We start from the raw sequence: 19,182 nt of genomic DNA, 5'->3' as shown, positions 1-19,182 counted from the left end.
CAAGGCAGGTTCCCCTATTGATAACATACAGATATTTGTATCTTACACTTGAATCAACAAGCAATTAACTTCTACGTCTGGTATCGCGGTATTTTCATCCCAGCTTGGAGAACCATGGTCACTACTGCAATAGGCTGAAAAATGCACACATGCCCGCAATTTCCCAGCACTGGTAAATTCTGATTTTCTCATGCAGAAAATTAAAGATAGTGAATGGCAGATGAGAGGGCTGTCACTGCTTGAGCAGGATATTTTCTTAGACGATGCTGGAATCTGCCCTGCAATCATGAGAACAGTGCGTGAGTCTTGTGACAGCATTTATTCTTGTAGTGTGCAGAGGCTGAATATCTTGCACAGACATCATCCCTCATCAGTGGCATCTATTTGGTATATCAGCAGATTTAGACTCAGAAAATTTTAAGTTTGCATCAAACTAATGATGCTCAACTACAATCCTGGCCCATTTGCCTTCATTTGTTAAATTAATAGATTGTTCTTCATAAGGTGACATTCCTTCATCAATTCTTCGTGATATCCCTATTAGCAGCATAAAGCCTTAGTGACAAGAAATTCCCAGTTAAATTCCTAACCTGCACCAAACAAGATAACCGGATAAAGAATCAAGACGCCCACTTCTGATTATTATCAAGGAACTCAGGCTGAGTGGGTCAGGTTGGAGCCCTACAATGACATATTCCATGGTCAGTTAGCCTGCTGACACTCACCACTTGGGCTCAGAAGGCTGTAGAGCAGAGTAGCAGAACACTGACAGTGGCCAGAAACCGTACCCAAGATGAATCAAGGCTCTCCAGAAAGGAACTGAGAAAACTGGCAATAACAAAGGAGGTTATGGGTTGGTGCACAAGCAAACTGGCATGTTTCCATTTGCTAGTATGGACGCTGGATAGCGCAGTGGCAAATTTAATGCTGGGTGAGTACAGAGTTGGGCCGGGATAGTATAATTTCTAATTCCGGCCTCAGGAACAGTCTTCAGTTCATTCAAAGTAACAATTTTCAGGTCTACATGTGTGAACCTCATGTCAGCTGAAAGGGTAAATTTATATGGAAACAAAAATCTGGCACCAGGTTTGATATCTTGTATTGGAAGCACATATGTTGCTTGATATTTCTTTAAATTTTACAGATTTATAGGGACACTTGGCACAGGAAGCATTCCACCTTTGGTTTTGGCTCTTAAGAAGGGAACAAACTTTCTTAAGGGAGCTAGATTTTATTCTTTTTTGTAATTTAGTGCTGTTGAAATTAATGCAGCAATGTCTGTGCAGTGATCAAATCTTCTTGTTTGTGTGACCCAGGGCGCATTTGCATTTACAATCTCAGTTATATTGTTTTACCAAAGTGCTAGGTGGAAGCAAGGATCTCGGGTGCTTCCATTGCTCCAGTCACTTTAGCTTGTTTCTCTGATTCCACGCCCATGCTTTAACTGGCAGAGGCCTGGGAGATGGTTTGCCACCTAAAAGCCCACCTGTCAGCCTTGCTATGGGAACACCAAAAAGACAAATGGAAAAAAAAAGCCACTTTTTAAAAAAATTGGCTTTTATTTTCTCAGTTTTTAAATCTTACTGCAGAAAAACTAACACACCAATCTGGAGTAAAATAATTTAGGGGAACTATTAACAGATTAGCCTAATTATAAAATAAACAAATCTATCTCCCTAATCTAAAAAGGTACCAGACCAATGTTATTTTACTTAGCAGCAAATGGCTGATTAAAGAGTTTTTTTTCCTGGTTAATAATAGCAAATGAAACCATAATCTGCAGCTAAAAAGAATGGCGGTGAGACAATAACTCAGTTAAAATCGGGCCCATGATTTCAGATCGATGAAAATATATTTTCAAGAAAGCTGTAAAAGGTGCTCAATCTTATTAAAGTATGAACACAACATGGTTTTGAGATGCACTGTTAATTAATTCCACATGTATTTATTAAGATTTTGCAAAGCATCGTTTGCTTTTATGTTCTTCAAAGGCCTACAGCACAACTCATGAAGATTGCTCTGCACAACAAGGTTTAAGCCAAATATTTTCTTCAAGTAAAATAAGCTTTTAAATGCTAGCTGAAAGAAAACAAGTGTATAATACATTCATTACAATAAATCTTTTATATTTCTCATACCAACCTTAAGTAAATACACAAGGCTGAAAAGTGCTGAAATTTCCATTGATTTAATAGATTTTAATAGATCACTGAAAGTTCATATTTTAACCATATAGTTCACATGTATCAATTCAGAAGACTGAAGTAAGCAATCACAATTTTAATAACTCCTTTTAAATGCTTGTTCTGAAAGCATCAGCTTTAAGAAAAATATTAAGAAACCTTATAACTTAAATAAACTGGCATGTAGGTTTTAATACTGAGTTTTAATAAAATGATTAGAAATAATTCATAAGCCTTAAAGAGGTATAGGAAATATCACCCACTTTCAATAATAAAACAAAATACACTCACCTCCATTAAACTTGAATGCACTCCTATGAGGTAGGGCATTGGAGCACTAAAAAGAGGAAAATGAATCCATATTAATCATTGCAACTATTCTCTGTGCTCATAAACAGATCGACTGTCAAATCATCTGGTTTCATTTCAGTTAGATTAGTATTCCTACAGTACTATTTTTAAAATGTGCATTTTAGATCCATACTTAGAAGGTTATCTATAGCTAAATGAAACAAGAGTGCTCATCTTTTATCCCATAAAATAGATACAGATTTTTAGAGCTACAGCTATCCTGATCAGAACATACACTTGAGCACATCTAATAAGATCACGAAGGTGCTTCATGAGGTACACAAATCGCTCAAGTATCCCATAATACAGATTATGGTTGAAGTTACTGAGGGTGAAATTCGACTTCTGCAGGACAGTGAAACGGGAGATATTGATTCAACAGTCTATTGCACACCCTGGCAATTTGGTTTAAATTTTCATTAAAGTTACAGGAGAAGAAAATTTTGCAGCGTGTAAAAGAGGCTGCCAATTCGCAATTCTCTTTTTTACGCTACCATCAAAATTAAATTTTTCTTCCATGTCAAAGAATACAAAATGCCATATTTACAGCACATTTTCAAAGATCCAAACACATTACAGTCCAGTTATCGCAAATTCAGTTTTATCCATCAGAAGTCACACTGATTTAGTGTTTTTAAAAATTTATTCTTGCATGGAATGTGGGCCTCACTGACTAGGACACCATTTTTTGCCCAACCCTAACTGACCATGTGAAGGTGGCAGTGAGCTATTTTCTTGAACCATTGCAGTCCATGAGGTATAGGCACACCCATAGTGCTATAAAGGAGGGAGTTCCAGGATTTTGATCCCACAGCAGTGAAGGAATGACGATATAATTCCAAGTCAGAATAGTGTGTGGCTTAGAGGGAAACTTCCAGGTGGTGGTGCTCCCATGCATCTGCTGCGTTGTCCTTCTAGGTGGTAAAGGTTGCAGGTTGGAAGGTGCTGTTGAAAGAGGCTTGGTGAGTTGCTGCAGTGCATCTTGTATATGGAACAGACTGCTGCTACTGTGCACTGGTGGTGTAAAGAGTGGATGTTGACGGCAGTGGATGGGGTGCCAAATAAGAGGGCTGCTTTGTCCTGGATAGTGTCAGATTCTTGAACAGTGTTTTTGTACGTATTCCACAGATAGATTTACAAAAGAACAGGGAATTGCTTAGAAATTAATATATATAAGGAATAATACAAGATGGTATATAAGACAGCTGCTGGTAAATGCTGAGTTGTTCAAGGGAAACTTGAAACAACTGCCACAACTTGTTTTGCAATTTGTATAAATTTCGGCATGCGTGCCTTGAATTCAGTAGTAATAACTCCACCAAGTCTTATAGGCTTTTACAAAACTAGAGAAAACATTTAGTAATAAGAGAGCAGATTTTAAACACATACATAGATCTACAAATTACTATGATAACTTCTAAATCCCCTACTTAATCTGACTCCCAGTTACACTTTCATTAACGCAACAGTAAGACACACAGATTCTAAAAGACCCAGGCAAGGTGACACACAATACCCTGAACCAGTCGAATTCAAAGTGAGTTTTCTTGACTTCAGTTCTTTGAAGACAACAGCTTAAGGCATAGATGCTGAAGGCTTTTCATACTGGTTAGATCTTAAAAATTCCCTTGCACACAGCCTTCGCTCCTTTATACATATTTTCCCCTTTGAATAAAAATTCCCATTGTTTCACTATATCTTTGGACTTTACCCTTCTGATACTAAAAATCTCTCATAGTACTAAGTTTTCACAGAACCACAGTGCAGAAGAGGCCCTTCGGCCCATCGAGTTTGCACCGACAGGTGAGAAACACCTAACCTACCACCTAATCCCATTCACCAGCCTTGAATGTTATGACGTGCCAAGTGCTCATCTAGGTACTTTTTAAAGGATGTGAGGCAACCCGCCTCCACCACCCTCCCAGGCAGCGCATTCCAGACCGTCACCACCCTCTGGGTAAAAAAAAGGTTTTCCTCACATCCCCCCTAAACCTCCTGCCCCTCACCTTGAACTTATGCCCCCTTGTGACTGACCCTTCAACTAAGGGGAACAGCTCCTCCCTATCCACCCTGTCCATGCCCCTCATAATCTTGTACATCTCGATCAGGTCACCCCTCAGTCTTCTCTGCTCCAACGAAAACAACCCAAGTCTATCCAACCTCTCTTCGTAACTTAAATGTTTCATCCCAGGCAATATCCTGGTGAATCTCCTCTGCACCCCCTCCAGTGCAATCACATCCTTCTTATAATGTGGCGACCAGAACTGCACACAGTACTCCAGATGTGGCCTCACCAAGGTTCTAGACAACTCCAACATGATCTCCCTACTTTTGTCATCTATGCAAGCGTCCCATATGCCTTTTTCACCACCCCACTAACATGCCCCTTTGCCTTCAGAGATCTATGGACACACAAGCTAAGGTCACTTTGTTCCTCAGAACTTCCCAGTGTCATGCCATTCTTTGAATAGTTCTTTGTCAAATTACTCCTTTCAAAGTTTATCACCTCACACTTTTCAGGGTTAAATTCCTTCTGCCACTTATTTGCCCATTTGACCATCCCATAATATTTGGGAAAAATAAACACAGTTTCTAAACTTCACCTGGCTTGGTGACACATTTCACCCCTCCTTTGAAAATAATCTAGCTTGGTTTATTTAAAAATGCAAATGTTATTTTGTGCCTTACATTTCTAAACTTCCCCCAATTTACATCAAAGCCTTCAGACCAGCTGCCTTTAATCCAATTAAGTCACACACATACACAGATACCACTATTTTACAATAAATTCCAATAACATTATAAGAATTATTATATCTTCCTGACGAGACAGTGAAAGCAACATGACTACTCACAATGGGAACAACCCACATAAGTCAACAGGTTGAATGTGTTAAGCCATCAAAGGAATAAAACACCAATTATATAAATACTTTCACACAATAAAATAGTAACATATCAAAAACCTACTTCCATATATATGGTATTCGGAGAATTCATGCTGGGCCTTGATTGAAAATTTATCTTCAATCTTATGCTTCAAATTTAACATCTTATTCTTAATCCCCAATACAGCATGTGTCAGAGATGAAAACATTCTGAAGCTTTATTCATAAAACATTCATAAAACATGTCTTTGAAAGTAAAAAGATCAGCCAGAGCTTTTCCTGTAAAGAAACTGGCATTTCAACATGGTAGGAAATGGATCATCCAAGTTATGACTGCAAAAGTAGTAAGTGTCCTGTTTCTTCTTCTTATGATATTTTCCCCATTTAGTCAAAATTGGAATGGGATCTCCAATTTAGCATTGCAATGTAAAGTGGGCTTGTTGACGAATTTCCGGAACCAACTGTCCAATGCAGCTCTATTTTATCCTGAGTTCTGCCTTCCTTTACCTTTGAATATAGCATGATTCTTGCATTGCACTTTTAAAAATATACATAAGTTTTTTTGTGACATTATAAAGGTTCACAAGCACATTACTGGTCAATGTCTTTAGGTTATAAAAATTCAGAATTCAAGTGTATCCAGGAATCATTGGTTTACTACTGGAGGAGATGGTGGTATATTGGTAATGTAGTAGACTAGTAGTGGTCTGGGGACATGGGTTCAAATCCCACCTCAGCAGCTGGTGGAATTTAAATTCAATTAATAAAATCTTGAATTGAAAGTGATCATGAAAACTATCATTGATTGTTCACTAGTGCCCTTTACAAAAGAACAGGGCCACCTTTAACTAGTCTGGCCCAGACCCACAAAGAATAAATGAAGAATTTTTTTAAAATTTCTGCTATTCACTACTTGGAGCAAATTTGTAAAATTATGTGTAAAGGACAGGTTTACCAAATTATAAATAGAAAACAAGAGAACCATTTCCCCATTATTAGTTCTAATTGATCCGAAAGTATATTTAAAAGTATATTTAAATTACATTTCTGAAAACAAGTATTTTTCTGCCCTGTGCTGCAGGTGGGACATAGTAGTTAAATTTTGTAAATGCAGAAATACTGTTGTTTCAATGGACAACTGGATTAATTGAAGTAAGCTATCATTTTTTGTGACTGTGCAGAAGTCGTTTCCATCTAACTTAGCATAAAAAAAGATGTAAGGGAATGGCCCCAACTCCTGCCTCAGATACAACGTTCTGCCTAATGGCAGAAAACCTGCTGTCATGTGGAGGATTCCTCTCCCCCACCCACTCCAACCAACGACCCCAAATAAAACTTTAAGTTTTCCATAATTGGAATGAATCCAACTTGCTTTCGACTGAACCCATTTGAGCTGATTTTAGGCAGTTAAAACTGCATATCTTATCATAGAGCACTTGTAAGTTTCCATACTTGTCCAGCTAGCAACATCCCAACCAATGGTTAGTACAGTACAGGTAGGCTGGCAAATAATCAACAGGGACCTGAAGTACTGCAGATTCTTTTCTCATTTTCCAACCCAAGTTGAGAAAACTGTTCTCATTGTGCTGCTTTCATTATGTGCTATCCTACAGGGAGTGAGTGCCAAGTAATAGGCAACAATGAGTATTTTGGAGATTGAATGTTAATCTTTTAACTCTTTAAAACCTAGAATACAGGATGAAGGTGGAAAAATGGCCTCAGTTTTAGATAGGTAGGACATGTGCAATAATAGAATTTGGGAGGCAAGGAGGGTCTTGACTTCGGAGTATTGCAAGGTAGGTAGCAGTTGAAGACAAATCAGCCTGCAATTTGTAAAACATTGGCAATTTTAATAGTACAGACTTCCCTAAAGTCATGGGCAAGCTACTTAGGGAATATCCAACCACACACACTTTGAAAAAGGTTTTCTATTTAAGGCCAGGGGCAGGATTTTGAGGTGCAGGATTTGGTGGAAAAGGGGCAATTGGGGGATTTTGGGGGTCTGGAAATGTCTGTTGGGGGAGTCAGGGTGGGAAGGCCACTTTGGGGATTTGTGCAACAGGGCTGGGAAGGTCTGGCGGAAAGGTAGGAGAGAAGGAGGAGGGGACAAATGCAAATGCAGCTGGCTGGCCTGAGGTTACAGAAATGAGACAGGAGGCATGCCAAAACTATGCCAGCAATAGGTGCAACTGAGGCCTCTGATAGCACTGGGGATTAAATTTAAATAAATACCAAATTAAATGAAAGCTGATCAAGACGTTTTAAATTAAAATACTAGAGCATAAAATAAATTTCCCTGCAAGGAATATTGTAAACTTACCAAGAAGAACAGATCGCAAAAATACCATCTAAAAGAATAACAGTGCTATTTTTGGAACAACTAAAAAGTATGTATTACAATGAAGTATACACAATGATGACAGGGCTGTGGCAAACATGACATAGAAAATGTGCGAGAACAGGAAGCGCACACTAGTTGCAAGGCTTTGAGTATGCTATGGACTATCTTTTACTTGTTAATGCATTACTGATGGGGAATAAAAACATAGAATAGCGCAGGATGAGATAAAGCTGCTTGGTCGACTGTGCTTCCACAAACATGTATCATCACCTTATGGAAGATCACACCACACTCACGTGATGTCTTGAAGGAAATGAAAAGGTTTAAACTCCAGGGGCAGAATTTTATGTTTGTCGGGTGGGCGGGTTCGACCCAATCGGCGGCGGGCGCGTAGCCGATCTCCGCCAACCGGCGAAATGGGCCGCGCCGCCATTTTGTGTGGGCGGGCCAATTAAGGCCCACCCAGCGCGTTGTAGACTCCTGTGTACAGCGGGAATTTCAAATGTGCGGCGGGCGTGTACAGACCGCTGGTTCTAATGGGGAACTGCCAGTCTGTATAAAGAAAGGCCGGGCAGCCTCCTTTAGGCTGTTCACCATGGCCAGCGACCGGGCTCTAGAGGAGGGCAGGGCAGAGGAGGAGGAGGGGGAGGGGGGGGTGCACGCTGCAGGGTAGGCCAGCGGGGGGCCAATGTGCCCTTCGGTTCTCTGATGCCTGCCTTGCTGCCCTCCTCGAAGAGGTGTCAAATCGTCGAGAGGTGTTGTTTCCAGAGGATGGGAGGAGGAGGGCCCCCCACATCACCAGGCACAGGTGTAGTAGGACATGGCAGAGGTAGCAAGCTCTCAAGATGCTGTGCAGTGCACAGGAACCCAGTGCCGTAAGTGCTTCAATGATTTGTTGCTCTCTGGAAGGGTAAATACCATGTTGGCCTTGGCCATTTAACCCAGCAGGTGGCCTTAGCCTTTGAGGACCGCCCCCCCCCCCCCCCCCCCCCCCCACCACAACGTCTTAGTGTCATTGGGCATTTGGCGTACTCTGGGTGGGCAAACAGATAGTGACCATGCTTACATCAGCCTTTGGGGTTCAGGAGAAGATGGGTTCTCCCCACAGCATATGTTGGTGTTTGTTGCATTTGAATAGTCTGGGGGCAACCTGCAGGGGAGGCAGCTAGACACATACTCAGAACCCCAACACATGTCTTATTGATGGTGATGGAATGGTAGAAGGGGAGCCTTAAGGTGTCGTGGCCAAGAGCCATCTGCTGGCCTTGGCGCTGCACCTAGTTACGCCTCCTTGCCATGGGCGCTAAGACCCATGTGTTATTCAAAGTGATGGACGCCGAATGTGTCCAAAGTGGCTGTTGGGGAAGGGGGTTGGGAGCAGCCGTACTATCTTCTGGGGACCGATCACCAGTAGTGTGGACAGGAGCTGCTGGAGGCATCAGATGGGCCACCATTGTTGGGATGCAGCGTGCACGTGCAGAGTACATGAGCGATCAGCCCCAATAAATGGTCTTCTCTGATCTGCAGGCAAAAACAGAGCACAATAGGCGGGAGCATTTGCAGACTGGTGGTGGGCACGCTGTGCTGCAGCACCTAACCACCTATGAGGAGCAGGCCATGGAGCTGGGGAGGAGGCAGGCGGCCAGGTCAGCAGGTGTCGGTGAGGCTGTGGTCCGGCGGCCAGGTATTTGAGGGTCACAGTCCCATCCACTCTGTCTCCCCACCATCCAAAGCACTGATGGTTGCTGCAATTATTAATGCAGCAACACTGCTCATTCACAGACTGATACTGTCAGGCGTGTGGGTCATACACAAAGGTCCCTTGGCCCCTTGAGGATGCGCATCTCTAGCACCTTCCAAAGTCGCCTTATCCCATTTGTGACCACTATCCCCATGGCCTAACATGCCAGGGCATTGCTTCTGCACATCCAAATACTTATTGCATCTTAGGAGGGTTTGTAACTCCACCACCCTTTCAACCAGTGCGTCCCACATTCCTCTGTCCAAAAGGTCCTCAGCTCCTCACCTGTCAACCTCATGGCACTCAACTTAAATAAATGCCACCACATTACTCATCCCTGCGCCAAGGGGAAATGTTGCCTTCTGTCCACCCGGTCTATGCCCCTCATAACGGAATGAAAGTCAATAATGTGACCTGTCAATCTCCTGTGCTCCAAGGCAAATGTCGCAAGTGTTTGCAATGTTTCCTCATCACTAACTCTCCAGGCCAGCATGCATCCTGGTCAGGTACCTCTGCACACTCCCCACGCCAATACCATCCCTCCCATGAAGCGCAGGTCACAACTGAACGCAGAAGTGTAGATGTGGCCTCAACAGCGTTTTCTGCACGCAACATGACCTCCATTTTCCTACATTCTATTCCTCGGATAATAAAGGCAAGTCTGGCTTTGAGCTGTTAAACGCCTTATGTTCCTGTTCTGCTACCTTAACGGGTCTGCCCAGCAAGGTCCCTGTAATCGTCGTGGCTTTCCACGCTCCTACCAGTACTCATGTATTCCCGTACCTTGTTTGCATTGCCCAAGTGATTAACTGCACACTTATCCACATAACATTCCATGTGGCATTCCTGAGGACATCTGACCAGCCTGTCTGTATGCGTGTGTAATGTTTGGGCCGCCTCTTGACTAATTACCACCCCACCAAGATTCGTCTCCTTAGGTTCTTGAAGGTTGAGCGCATTATGAGCCTGGGGAGGAAAGGGATGAATGGTGTAACTGACTGAACACTAACTGATGCAGTATCCTTGTTAATTTCAGCATCACCACCGCATGGCCACCAGGAACAAGTCCAGAGCCCCCCCCTCCACAGCTGAGGGGCATCACTTGCAACTTGTGTCACATCATTTCAGCAAGCCAGGCACCAGCACAGCGACTACCACATCAGTGGGGATTATAACATCGGCTAGTGTCCCGGGGCACAGTGGAGACGGCACTTCACAATCGCTGGAGGAGATGGCAAGGACAGAGGGTGTCGATGGCGCCAGTAGCCGGAGGACTGCAGGGGACCAGGCATACGCTGAGTCAGGCATTGATGATGTGCCTCTGGAGATGTCAGCCATGCAGCAGCTGCAGGACAAGCAGCAGGGTGCACGGGAGCATCTGGCAAGGTTACATGAGGGTGTGCTTCAGTTGGTCTCTGTGGTGGAGGAATCCAGGCAGAGTGTCAGTGATAGCATGAATTTAGGATAGAGCTTCAGGCTTCCTCCATTGAGAGATTGTCAACTCTCATGGAGAGGGGCTTCAATCGGATTGAGACTCTCTGATTGGGTTACGCTCTGACCTGCAAGCCCTCAGCGCTAATGGCCACAGGTGGTCATTGGCAATGTGGGAGATGTTCTAGGCACCAAGTGTGCCAGCTCGGTGCCCAGCCATCCACGGTGAGCAGGGAGGTCGAATGTGACCTCACGTTGGCGCAGCAGCTGCTGGGTGTCACTGCGAGCTCCTCTCAGGGCGCTCCGGATGAGGGCAGCAGCTCCTCCGCCCCTCTGCCAGTGACCATTGAAGCTGGAACTGGCCACTCCTTCCCAGGTGGGGCCAGCACAGGCTCCACGGGCCGGAGGACGACCACCAAGGCCATCGAGGCCAACAGGACAGCAGAGTCGGCAGGGTGGCTCACAAGCCACTCAGTGATGGGGCAGCACCTAGACGTAGCTCCTGCAAACGTAGGCATAAGGCACATTAGGCACTCCATGCGTTTGTCACTGGTGATTTAGAGTTGGCCCTAGATTAGGGAATGTTTCATTATCTGCGTCAGAACGACCTTTGTTGTTTATTTTGGTGGCAATAAAGTCCATATTTGTGACCATGGCTGAGGGTGTTTCCTTTGTGCTGCATTTGTATGTTTCACAGAATATCATGAGTGTTTGAGTGGACATTGATGTTTCTGTACTAAGTCCTTAGTTGCAGCTCATGAGGTGGAAGATGTAGCACCCAAGTGCCACGTGTGGAAGCGCCAGGCAATGCTGGTCCTGAATTCCATGTGTGTGGAGCTAGCTGAAGGTTCATTGGATTAAAGTGTCCCAGATGTGTGCCTCCTTGGTGTAGTAGCGGGTCGACGTGCTGCCCCTCATCATTGCCCTGTGCTTCCTCATCCTCTGAGCCACTGCTGGATTCATCATGTGCAGCCTCAACCACAGCGTCAAAATCTTCATCGTCAACTGCATCCCCCCTTTCCAACACAAGATTGTGCAGAGCGCAGCAGACTATCACGATCACAGAGACGCAATCTGGGGGGGTACTGGAGTGCGCCCCATTAGCGGTCTACACAACGGAAGCACATCTGGAGAAGACTAGTGGCTCTCTCCACCACAGCCCTTGTGGAGCCCTGGCTCCTATTGTACCGCTGCTCAGCTTCCGTTCTTGGATGGTGGAGAGGTGTCATGAGCCACCTACTGAGGGGATAGCCCTTGTCACCCAGCAGCCATCCATCCAGCCGGGCTGGAGCACTGAAGAGCCCCGGCACCTGGGAGTGTCTGAGGGTGTAGGTGTCGTGGGAGCTGCCTGGGTACCTTGCACAGACTTGGAGAATCAGCATCCTGTGATCACACACTATCTGCACGTTCATGGAGTGGAAGCCCTTCCTGTTGACAAAGGCACCGGGCTCACCTGCTGGCGTCTTGATGGCCACATGTGTACAGTCTATAGCACCCTGGACACGGGGGAAGCCAGCAATGGCCGTGAAGCCTCTGGCTCACTGTGTCTGACTTGCCTGGTCGCAGTGGAAGTGGATGAAGGTCAATGCCCGTCTGAACAGAGGGTCTGTAACCTGCTTGACACAAGTGTGGACAGCTGATTGGGAGACACCGCAAAGATCACCCACCGAGCCCTGGAAGAAGCCAGAGGCATAAAGTTGAGGGCAGCTGTGACCTTCAGAGCCACTGGCATGGGGTGTCCACCCACACAGTTCAGGGAGATCTCAGGGCCAATCACCTGACAGATATAGTTGACTGTCCCCCTTGACAGACGGAGCCTCCTTCGGCACTGCACCTCAGTCATATTGAGATAGCTGCTTCGCCACCTGTAAACCATGGCAATAGGATAGTGGTGTCTTCTGCAGCCTCTTCCACCTTGGACAACCTCTTGACCCTGCGCCCCTTGTGCCTGCACCTGGTATCCCAAAGGTGGCTCCCCTGGAGGCTGATTGTCCACTCCTGGCCTCCTCCTTATCCTATCTCTCCCTTCCTCAGAGGAGCTGCCTCCAGTGGAGATGTCAGAACCCATACCCAGGCTAAATGGAGGCCTCCGGAAAGCTGCAGGCCCGATAAAGATTACTGTCTGCAGACTGCTAAGCTGAAGCTTCAAAGTACAGAGAAAGCTGTTGGAAAGCGATCTGAACTGGTAACAATTACACAGGCAAGTTTAAAACACTTTCTGCAATAAATACTTCAGATAAAACATTAACAACCACTCTGAGCCCACATATCCCGCCCGTGGATGAGGTTTGTTAAAAAATCACTTACCCGCCTGCCTGTTGCACCGAGCCAAAGATCACACGGCTTCAAAATCGGCGTCAATTGCCGAGTTAAGGGCCTTAACAAGGTGGGATTCATCGCCCGCCCGCCCAGCTAAATATTGCGATAGCGCACGACATTTTAAGCGCTGAGGTGCAGGCTCCGTCACCCACAAGTCATACATAAAATTCTGCCCCAGGTTTCCTTTCCTTGATCCTCCAAGGTAACCAAACTAAACTGTAGGGAATGTCACATTCTACATACATATTTGCCCTTGAACAGAAGGTCGTGATTTGAGTCATCTCCTGAACTTGTTAGCAATTACATTCCATTCAAAATTAATCCTCTTAGTATGAAATGATTGCAATTGTTCAACTGAATTAAAGTCTTGTCACTCACCACAATTTTGCTATTGTTATCCATGTTTTTTGCTGGTGAGTGTGGTTTTATAGTCACAAATGACAAAATCAGAAGCGAGATGTGCAAGTGATTCTCAGCAGTGAATGACAGTTAGCTGATAGCAACTAATCTTACCCTTAGCAGCATTGAAGATTTCTCAAGTACTGAAGCACTCAAAAGTCCTGGCAGTATTGTTGCATACATAACATCTGGCTTATGTTAAACTTCTGATGCAGCTTTTTTTTATATTATATGTAAGATTAGGTACATCTACTAAAAGGTCAGAAAATGCTTTAAGTGAGTGTGTGCAATGTGTAATTAGGACACAGACTGTTCATGCAAATATTTAAGCAGAGTTCCACTGTCAGTTCTAATGCTTGTTGAAATTTCTAGGGTTCACTCAAGCTTTATGTAACATATAATTAACCCACTGCAAAAAAAAGTGTCCAAAATAAAAGCAAAGTAATGCAGATGCTTGAAACCTGAAATAAAAACAGAAAATGCTTGAAAAACTCAGCAGGTCTATAGCAGCACGTGTGAAGAGAGAAACAGAGTTAACGCTTCGAGTCCACATGACTCTTCTTCGGAAATTTCCCAGATTAAAAACGTCTTCTATGCATGGGCTGCAAGATCAATGAAAATTCCCTTCTTATTGTGCACTCCTGACTTATTGCTTTCACAGAAGTGAGTAAGAATTTTTTTTAAAAAAGCTGGGAATACTCAGCAGGCCAGGTGGCATCTGTGGAGAGAGAAAAACAGAGTTAATGTTTCAGGTCTGTGATCCTACGTCGGAACAGTTCTGAACATCTGGGAACGTTCTGATGAAGGATCACAGACTTGGGAACGTTCTGATGAAGGATCACAGACTTGAAACATCAACTCTGTTTCTCTCCACATGCCACGTAGCCTGCTGAGTATCTTCAGTTTTTTCGGTTTCTACTTCAGATCTCCAGCATCTGCAATATCTGGCTTTTGAATCAGAAATTTTGCCTGGAGAGTCTACACACGTGACAGAACCACAGTTCAATTAGGAAAGAGCCAGGATCGCAAGCGGGAAGTTGTGAGCTTGTTTCTCACGGCTATTGGTTACCTGGGCCAGAATCTTCGGGTCGGTATGGGGGGGCAGGCCCCGCTCGCCAACGCCTAAAAGGACGCAAGGTGATGGCGGGCGTGTGTGCTGACATCACCGCGCGTCATTCAGGTCTTCAGTTCGGCGGGCTCGCACTGGAGTCGGCTGCGCCCGCCCCCCCCACCCCCCACAACCCCCCAAACTGTCAAAGGCCTATTAAGGCCATTTAAAAACGAATTAGAGTAATTAACTGAGCTGCCAGTCCAACCTCAAGGTTGGGGGTGGGGGGGGTGGGGGGTGGGTGGGGGCAGGCTAAGAGCCCAGGCGGCCTTTGCATTTATCATGAAACCTCATCCACGGGTGAGATGTGGTTTCATGAAGTGATGGTAAATTGAATAAAACTTTTTAACGCAGTTCATTGACATGTCCCAGCTCATGATGACATTGTCACAGGGGTGTGTGGGGGGGGGGGAATGTCTTAAACTTTTCCTTTATTAAAATTTTTGAGTCAAACTAATCTCCCTGAGGCAGCTCTGTGCTGTGCTGTGCCTCAGGGAGATTTTGGAACTCTATCGTACATTTGCTCGAAAGAGCGCAAGCCCCAACTCAGCCTGCACCACCCCCCCCCCTCCGGAACAGGGAGTGCACAGCGCTCCGGGGTGCACATCGCGCTGGGCAGGCCTGAATTGGCTGGCCCATGTGAAATGGTGGCGCGCGGCCAGTGGCAGGCGGTGATTGGCTGCGTGCCCGCTGCCGCTCGGTTCCTCTCGATGGGGAGAAAATTCTCCCCCCGCCCCCCCGGACTTTGTTGTCTCAACTGAATTGAGATTTGTTAGTTTTCAGCTGAGCTGCTACTTGGTGAGATTAACCAAAGCAAGGCACTTCATTTGTACTGGAAGTATAAAATATAGTCTACTTTTGTTCCACTTGATCTGTGCTCCTCCAGGCCAGGTCTCTCAGCAACCATCTTCTCAGCTGGAAAATCTGAGAGTTGTGGAGTTCTCGGTTGTGCTCGATAAAAAGCGACAAGCCCTTTACAAAATTCAGAAGAATCAGTCATGCTGAGTGCGAGAAGGGCATGAACCAAATCTTCTCCAACCAATAAAAGATTATGAGAAAGACTTAATTTTACTGTTGTGTTTTGTGACAAAACTGGGCTCTGAAGAGAAAACAAAAAGCATACAGGAACTTCTCGTTCCAGAAATACAATACTCCCATATTAAAAAACATACTATTACACGTCTGCATGCAGAGTTCAGTAATGAATCTTGAACATGCCCTTGCCAAGGTACCCCCACAGAACGCTGAACAAAAATATCTGCAAGCGTTTTGTTAACTCAGCGACTGGTTCACATGATGTCGAGATAAGGCTGAATTTGCAGCTTGCCTACTATTTGTTTATATACCTGACTACTACATTATTGCTAATCTATAAAGAAAGAAAATGTTGAAAAGATAACCAGGCTGCCCAAAGTTCACATCTGTTTATCTGCAAGGGTTTGTCTGGTTGGGACCATAATCCTCTAGGTCAGACCCTGTCCTGTGAGGAAGGTACCTATTTGAAGGAGAGAGATACGAAGTGTATTTGTTATCCGTTAATTAGAGTGTTTGTCTCTTGATTTAGGTCATTACAAACATTCTGATCAATGATTTATCATTTGGGATAATAAAAATTGTGCTGGTAACCACTGCATTAGAAGATTAGTCTACAAAAGCTTCCAAGTGTTTTGAGTTATATATCTGATGGCCATTGCCATCAATCCCAAGATCCACAAGCAGTGCTGTGTCTCTATCACTGAATCTACACAAAAAGAAAATAATCCTGACTGGAGTGACTTGGAAGCTTTCTGTTGATGATAATGAGAATGTCCTCTAAATGGTCCACAAGTGGCTTTTATAAAAGATGAGTCCTGCACTGACTACACCTGGGGTTCCTTCCAAATTTCTTCAGATGGGAGCAAAAACAAAGCATTCCAAAGAAATTCAGTTTCTCCCTTTGGAGTTATTTCTGTGAAAGCGTGGATGCCACCGAAGATAAATAAAAGAAAAAACTGAACAAACTTACAGAAAATTGTAGTATCCTCTTCACAATTCTGTGCTACTTTAAATTAAGATTGTAAAAAACTTGGATTTTGCATTAAAAAAACAAACTATTTTCAGGGGAGTTAGAATAGTGGAATCTTTCTCAATACAGGTAGTCTACTCCTGATAATTAAAATTGTTTTTTATTTCCATGTTTGAAAAATTTGAATTATCCATTAATTTGAATTAAACAGTTAAATGAAGTAACACAGCAAAATGGAATTTAGTGCTTGATTATCAAATCATTTGAATTAAGGCGTTTTGAGTTACGAGTAGACTGTACTTTCTAACCAGCTAACTGGTTTAATTGATGAGTTTTGGAAGATAATATCAAAGGTAAAATTCCCATATTTCCAACGCAACCTCAAAGATTTTAAGCTTTCATTTCATTTATAGCAACACACAATTTTACATTTGCCATGTAAAATAATAAGTGGCCAACAGCTCTGGTTGGTCGAGAACACTACTAAAGTACTAAGAAGTGTCACATTATGGTTTCTTGACATCAAGCAGTTTACTTTGGTGCATAAATAAGATTTCATGTATGTGTTTTAGCTGCTATCCACAGGAATGTTCACACATCACTGAGAGAAAGGTCTTACAGTCTAAACCCTTTCCAGATGACATACAGCGAACATGTTTTTAATTAAGCATATTCAGGAAAATGACAGCTCGATGTCAGAAGAGCAAGGCCTTGACCACGGCAGGAAGTCTTGAGACTGCAAACGTCTTGTCTACTGGAACCCTGGTCACTGAACTGTATAGAAACAGGAAGGTCACTCCATCCAAGAAAACTGGTAATTTTTAATATGTTCAGAAGCCAGATAGGAACAAAAACTGTCACATAGCTTATATCGCAAATTTGTAGCTGCAAAGCTTAATTAACAGGATCACATCTTGCTTTCAATCTTCAAAATTATTCTGGTAACTCAGACATAATAATGAAACTTCCAGCTAAGATGTCAGACTCACTCACTTTAAACATGATGAACAAACTAGCAGGCATCTGAGAAAATTAAATGAATGTTCCATATGCACAGGGGGATCATAAAGAGAAGCCAAATGTGAGTAGAAGTACAAAATTAATTGATTATGATTGGTAATAGAATTATTAATATGGGTCAGCACAACAGGTACAAAGTACCAAAGAGAAATCCATAGACAATCATTTTCATCAATTAAAACTATTTGGAAATGTTGAACTGTATTAAAACCATTTTTTGACAGTTTTCACTAACTGAATTTCTTACTCCCTTCAAAGGTTATGTTGTACTGTCAGTGGCAGCAGATAATACCCCAAAACGAAAAGTATCTTTCGAAGATGAAACGTTAGGCAGGCACACAGCACCACCGGGGAGTCCCGGGATTTAAACAGCACGATGGAAGCATGATCAGCACAGTGCAGGGTACCACAAGAATGGTTGGAGATTTTAACAGAGCAGCTACAGCAAATCAATAGAGTGCAGAAAACAAACTAACAGGGAATGGACAAAGAGATTTCACATTAAACCCAGAGGAAGAGTGTTGTAGCACAAGGAGGTGCAGCAGGATAAGTTACAGGTAATTTAATTTAACCCCACCTATAAGTAAACTGGATGAAGTAATTATGTTTTAAATTTATTTCTGCTAAGTTTAGAGAGTTGTCTAATGAATGGAGGCACGGTAGGACACATCAGTCCCATTGAATACACATCCTTTGCCATGTGGGAACTCCAGGATGCTTCTCGTGTCTTGGACAACTACATGTGCAGGCAGTGTTGACAGCTGCATGAGCTTGAGCTCCAGTTTTACAAGTTTTTATGACTGGAAGGCTGTTTCCAGTGGGATTCCACATGGTACTTGGTCCCTTGCTTTTTGTGATACATATTAATTATTTAGACTCAAGTGCAGGGGTTTTGATTAAGAAGTTTGAAAATGATATAAAAATTGGCTGTGTAGTTGAGTGAGGAAGAAAGCTGTAAACTGCATGAAGATATCAATGGACTGGTCACATGAGCAAGAAAATGGCATATGGAATTCAAACCAGAGAACTGTGAGGTAATGCATTTGAAGAGGACAAAAACCCAAACGAATACATAATAAATGATAGGATATTGAGAAGTATAGAGGAGCAGAAGAACCTTGGTGTGCAGGGCCACAATATTGTTGAAGATAGTAGGACTGGCAGACAAAATGATTAAGAAGGCATAAGTGATGCTTTCCTTTATTAGCCGAGGCAAAGATATGAGAGCCAGAACTGCACTGGTTAGGCTGCAGCTACAGTATTGCGTACAGTTTTGTTCACTGCATTACAGGAAGATTGTGATTGCACTGTAAAGGGTATAGCAGAGCTTTGCAAGGATGTTAGCATGAAAGCAAAATGCTGCAGATGCTGGGAATCCGAAATTAAAATAGAAAAT

General features: G+C 43.5%; 1 protein-coding gene across 8 annotated transcripts in view; it reads right to left on the bottom strand.

The window, feature by feature from the left end:
- LOC121281034 (DENN domain-containing protein 1A-like) overlaps positions 1–19,182 on the bottom strand; it is a 607,528-nt gene that overhangs the window by 204,539 nt on the left and 383,807 nt on the right. For all 8 annotated transcript variants that reach the window (XM_041193614.1, XM_041193619.1, XM_041193616.1 and 5 more), the window contains exon 11: positions 2,475–2,520. In XM_041193614.1, coding sequence (XP_041049548.1) covers positions 2,475–2,520 — 46 coding nt within the window. The remainder of the gene's footprint in view (positions 1–2,474; positions 2,521–19,182) is intronic.

Source organism: Carcharodon carcharias, chromosome 8 (assembly GCF_017639515.1).
Source record: "Carcharodon carcharias isolate sCarCar2 chromosome 8, sCarCar2.pri, whole genome shotgun sequence".
In the NCBI taxonomy this organism is placed as follows: domain Eukaryota; kingdom Metazoa; phylum Chordata; class Chondrichthyes; order Lamniformes; family Lamnidae; genus Carcharodon; species Carcharodon carcharias.
The sequence above is the reverse complement of the archived record's forward strand: the minus strand, read 5'-3'. Positions and strand labels throughout refer to the sequence as shown.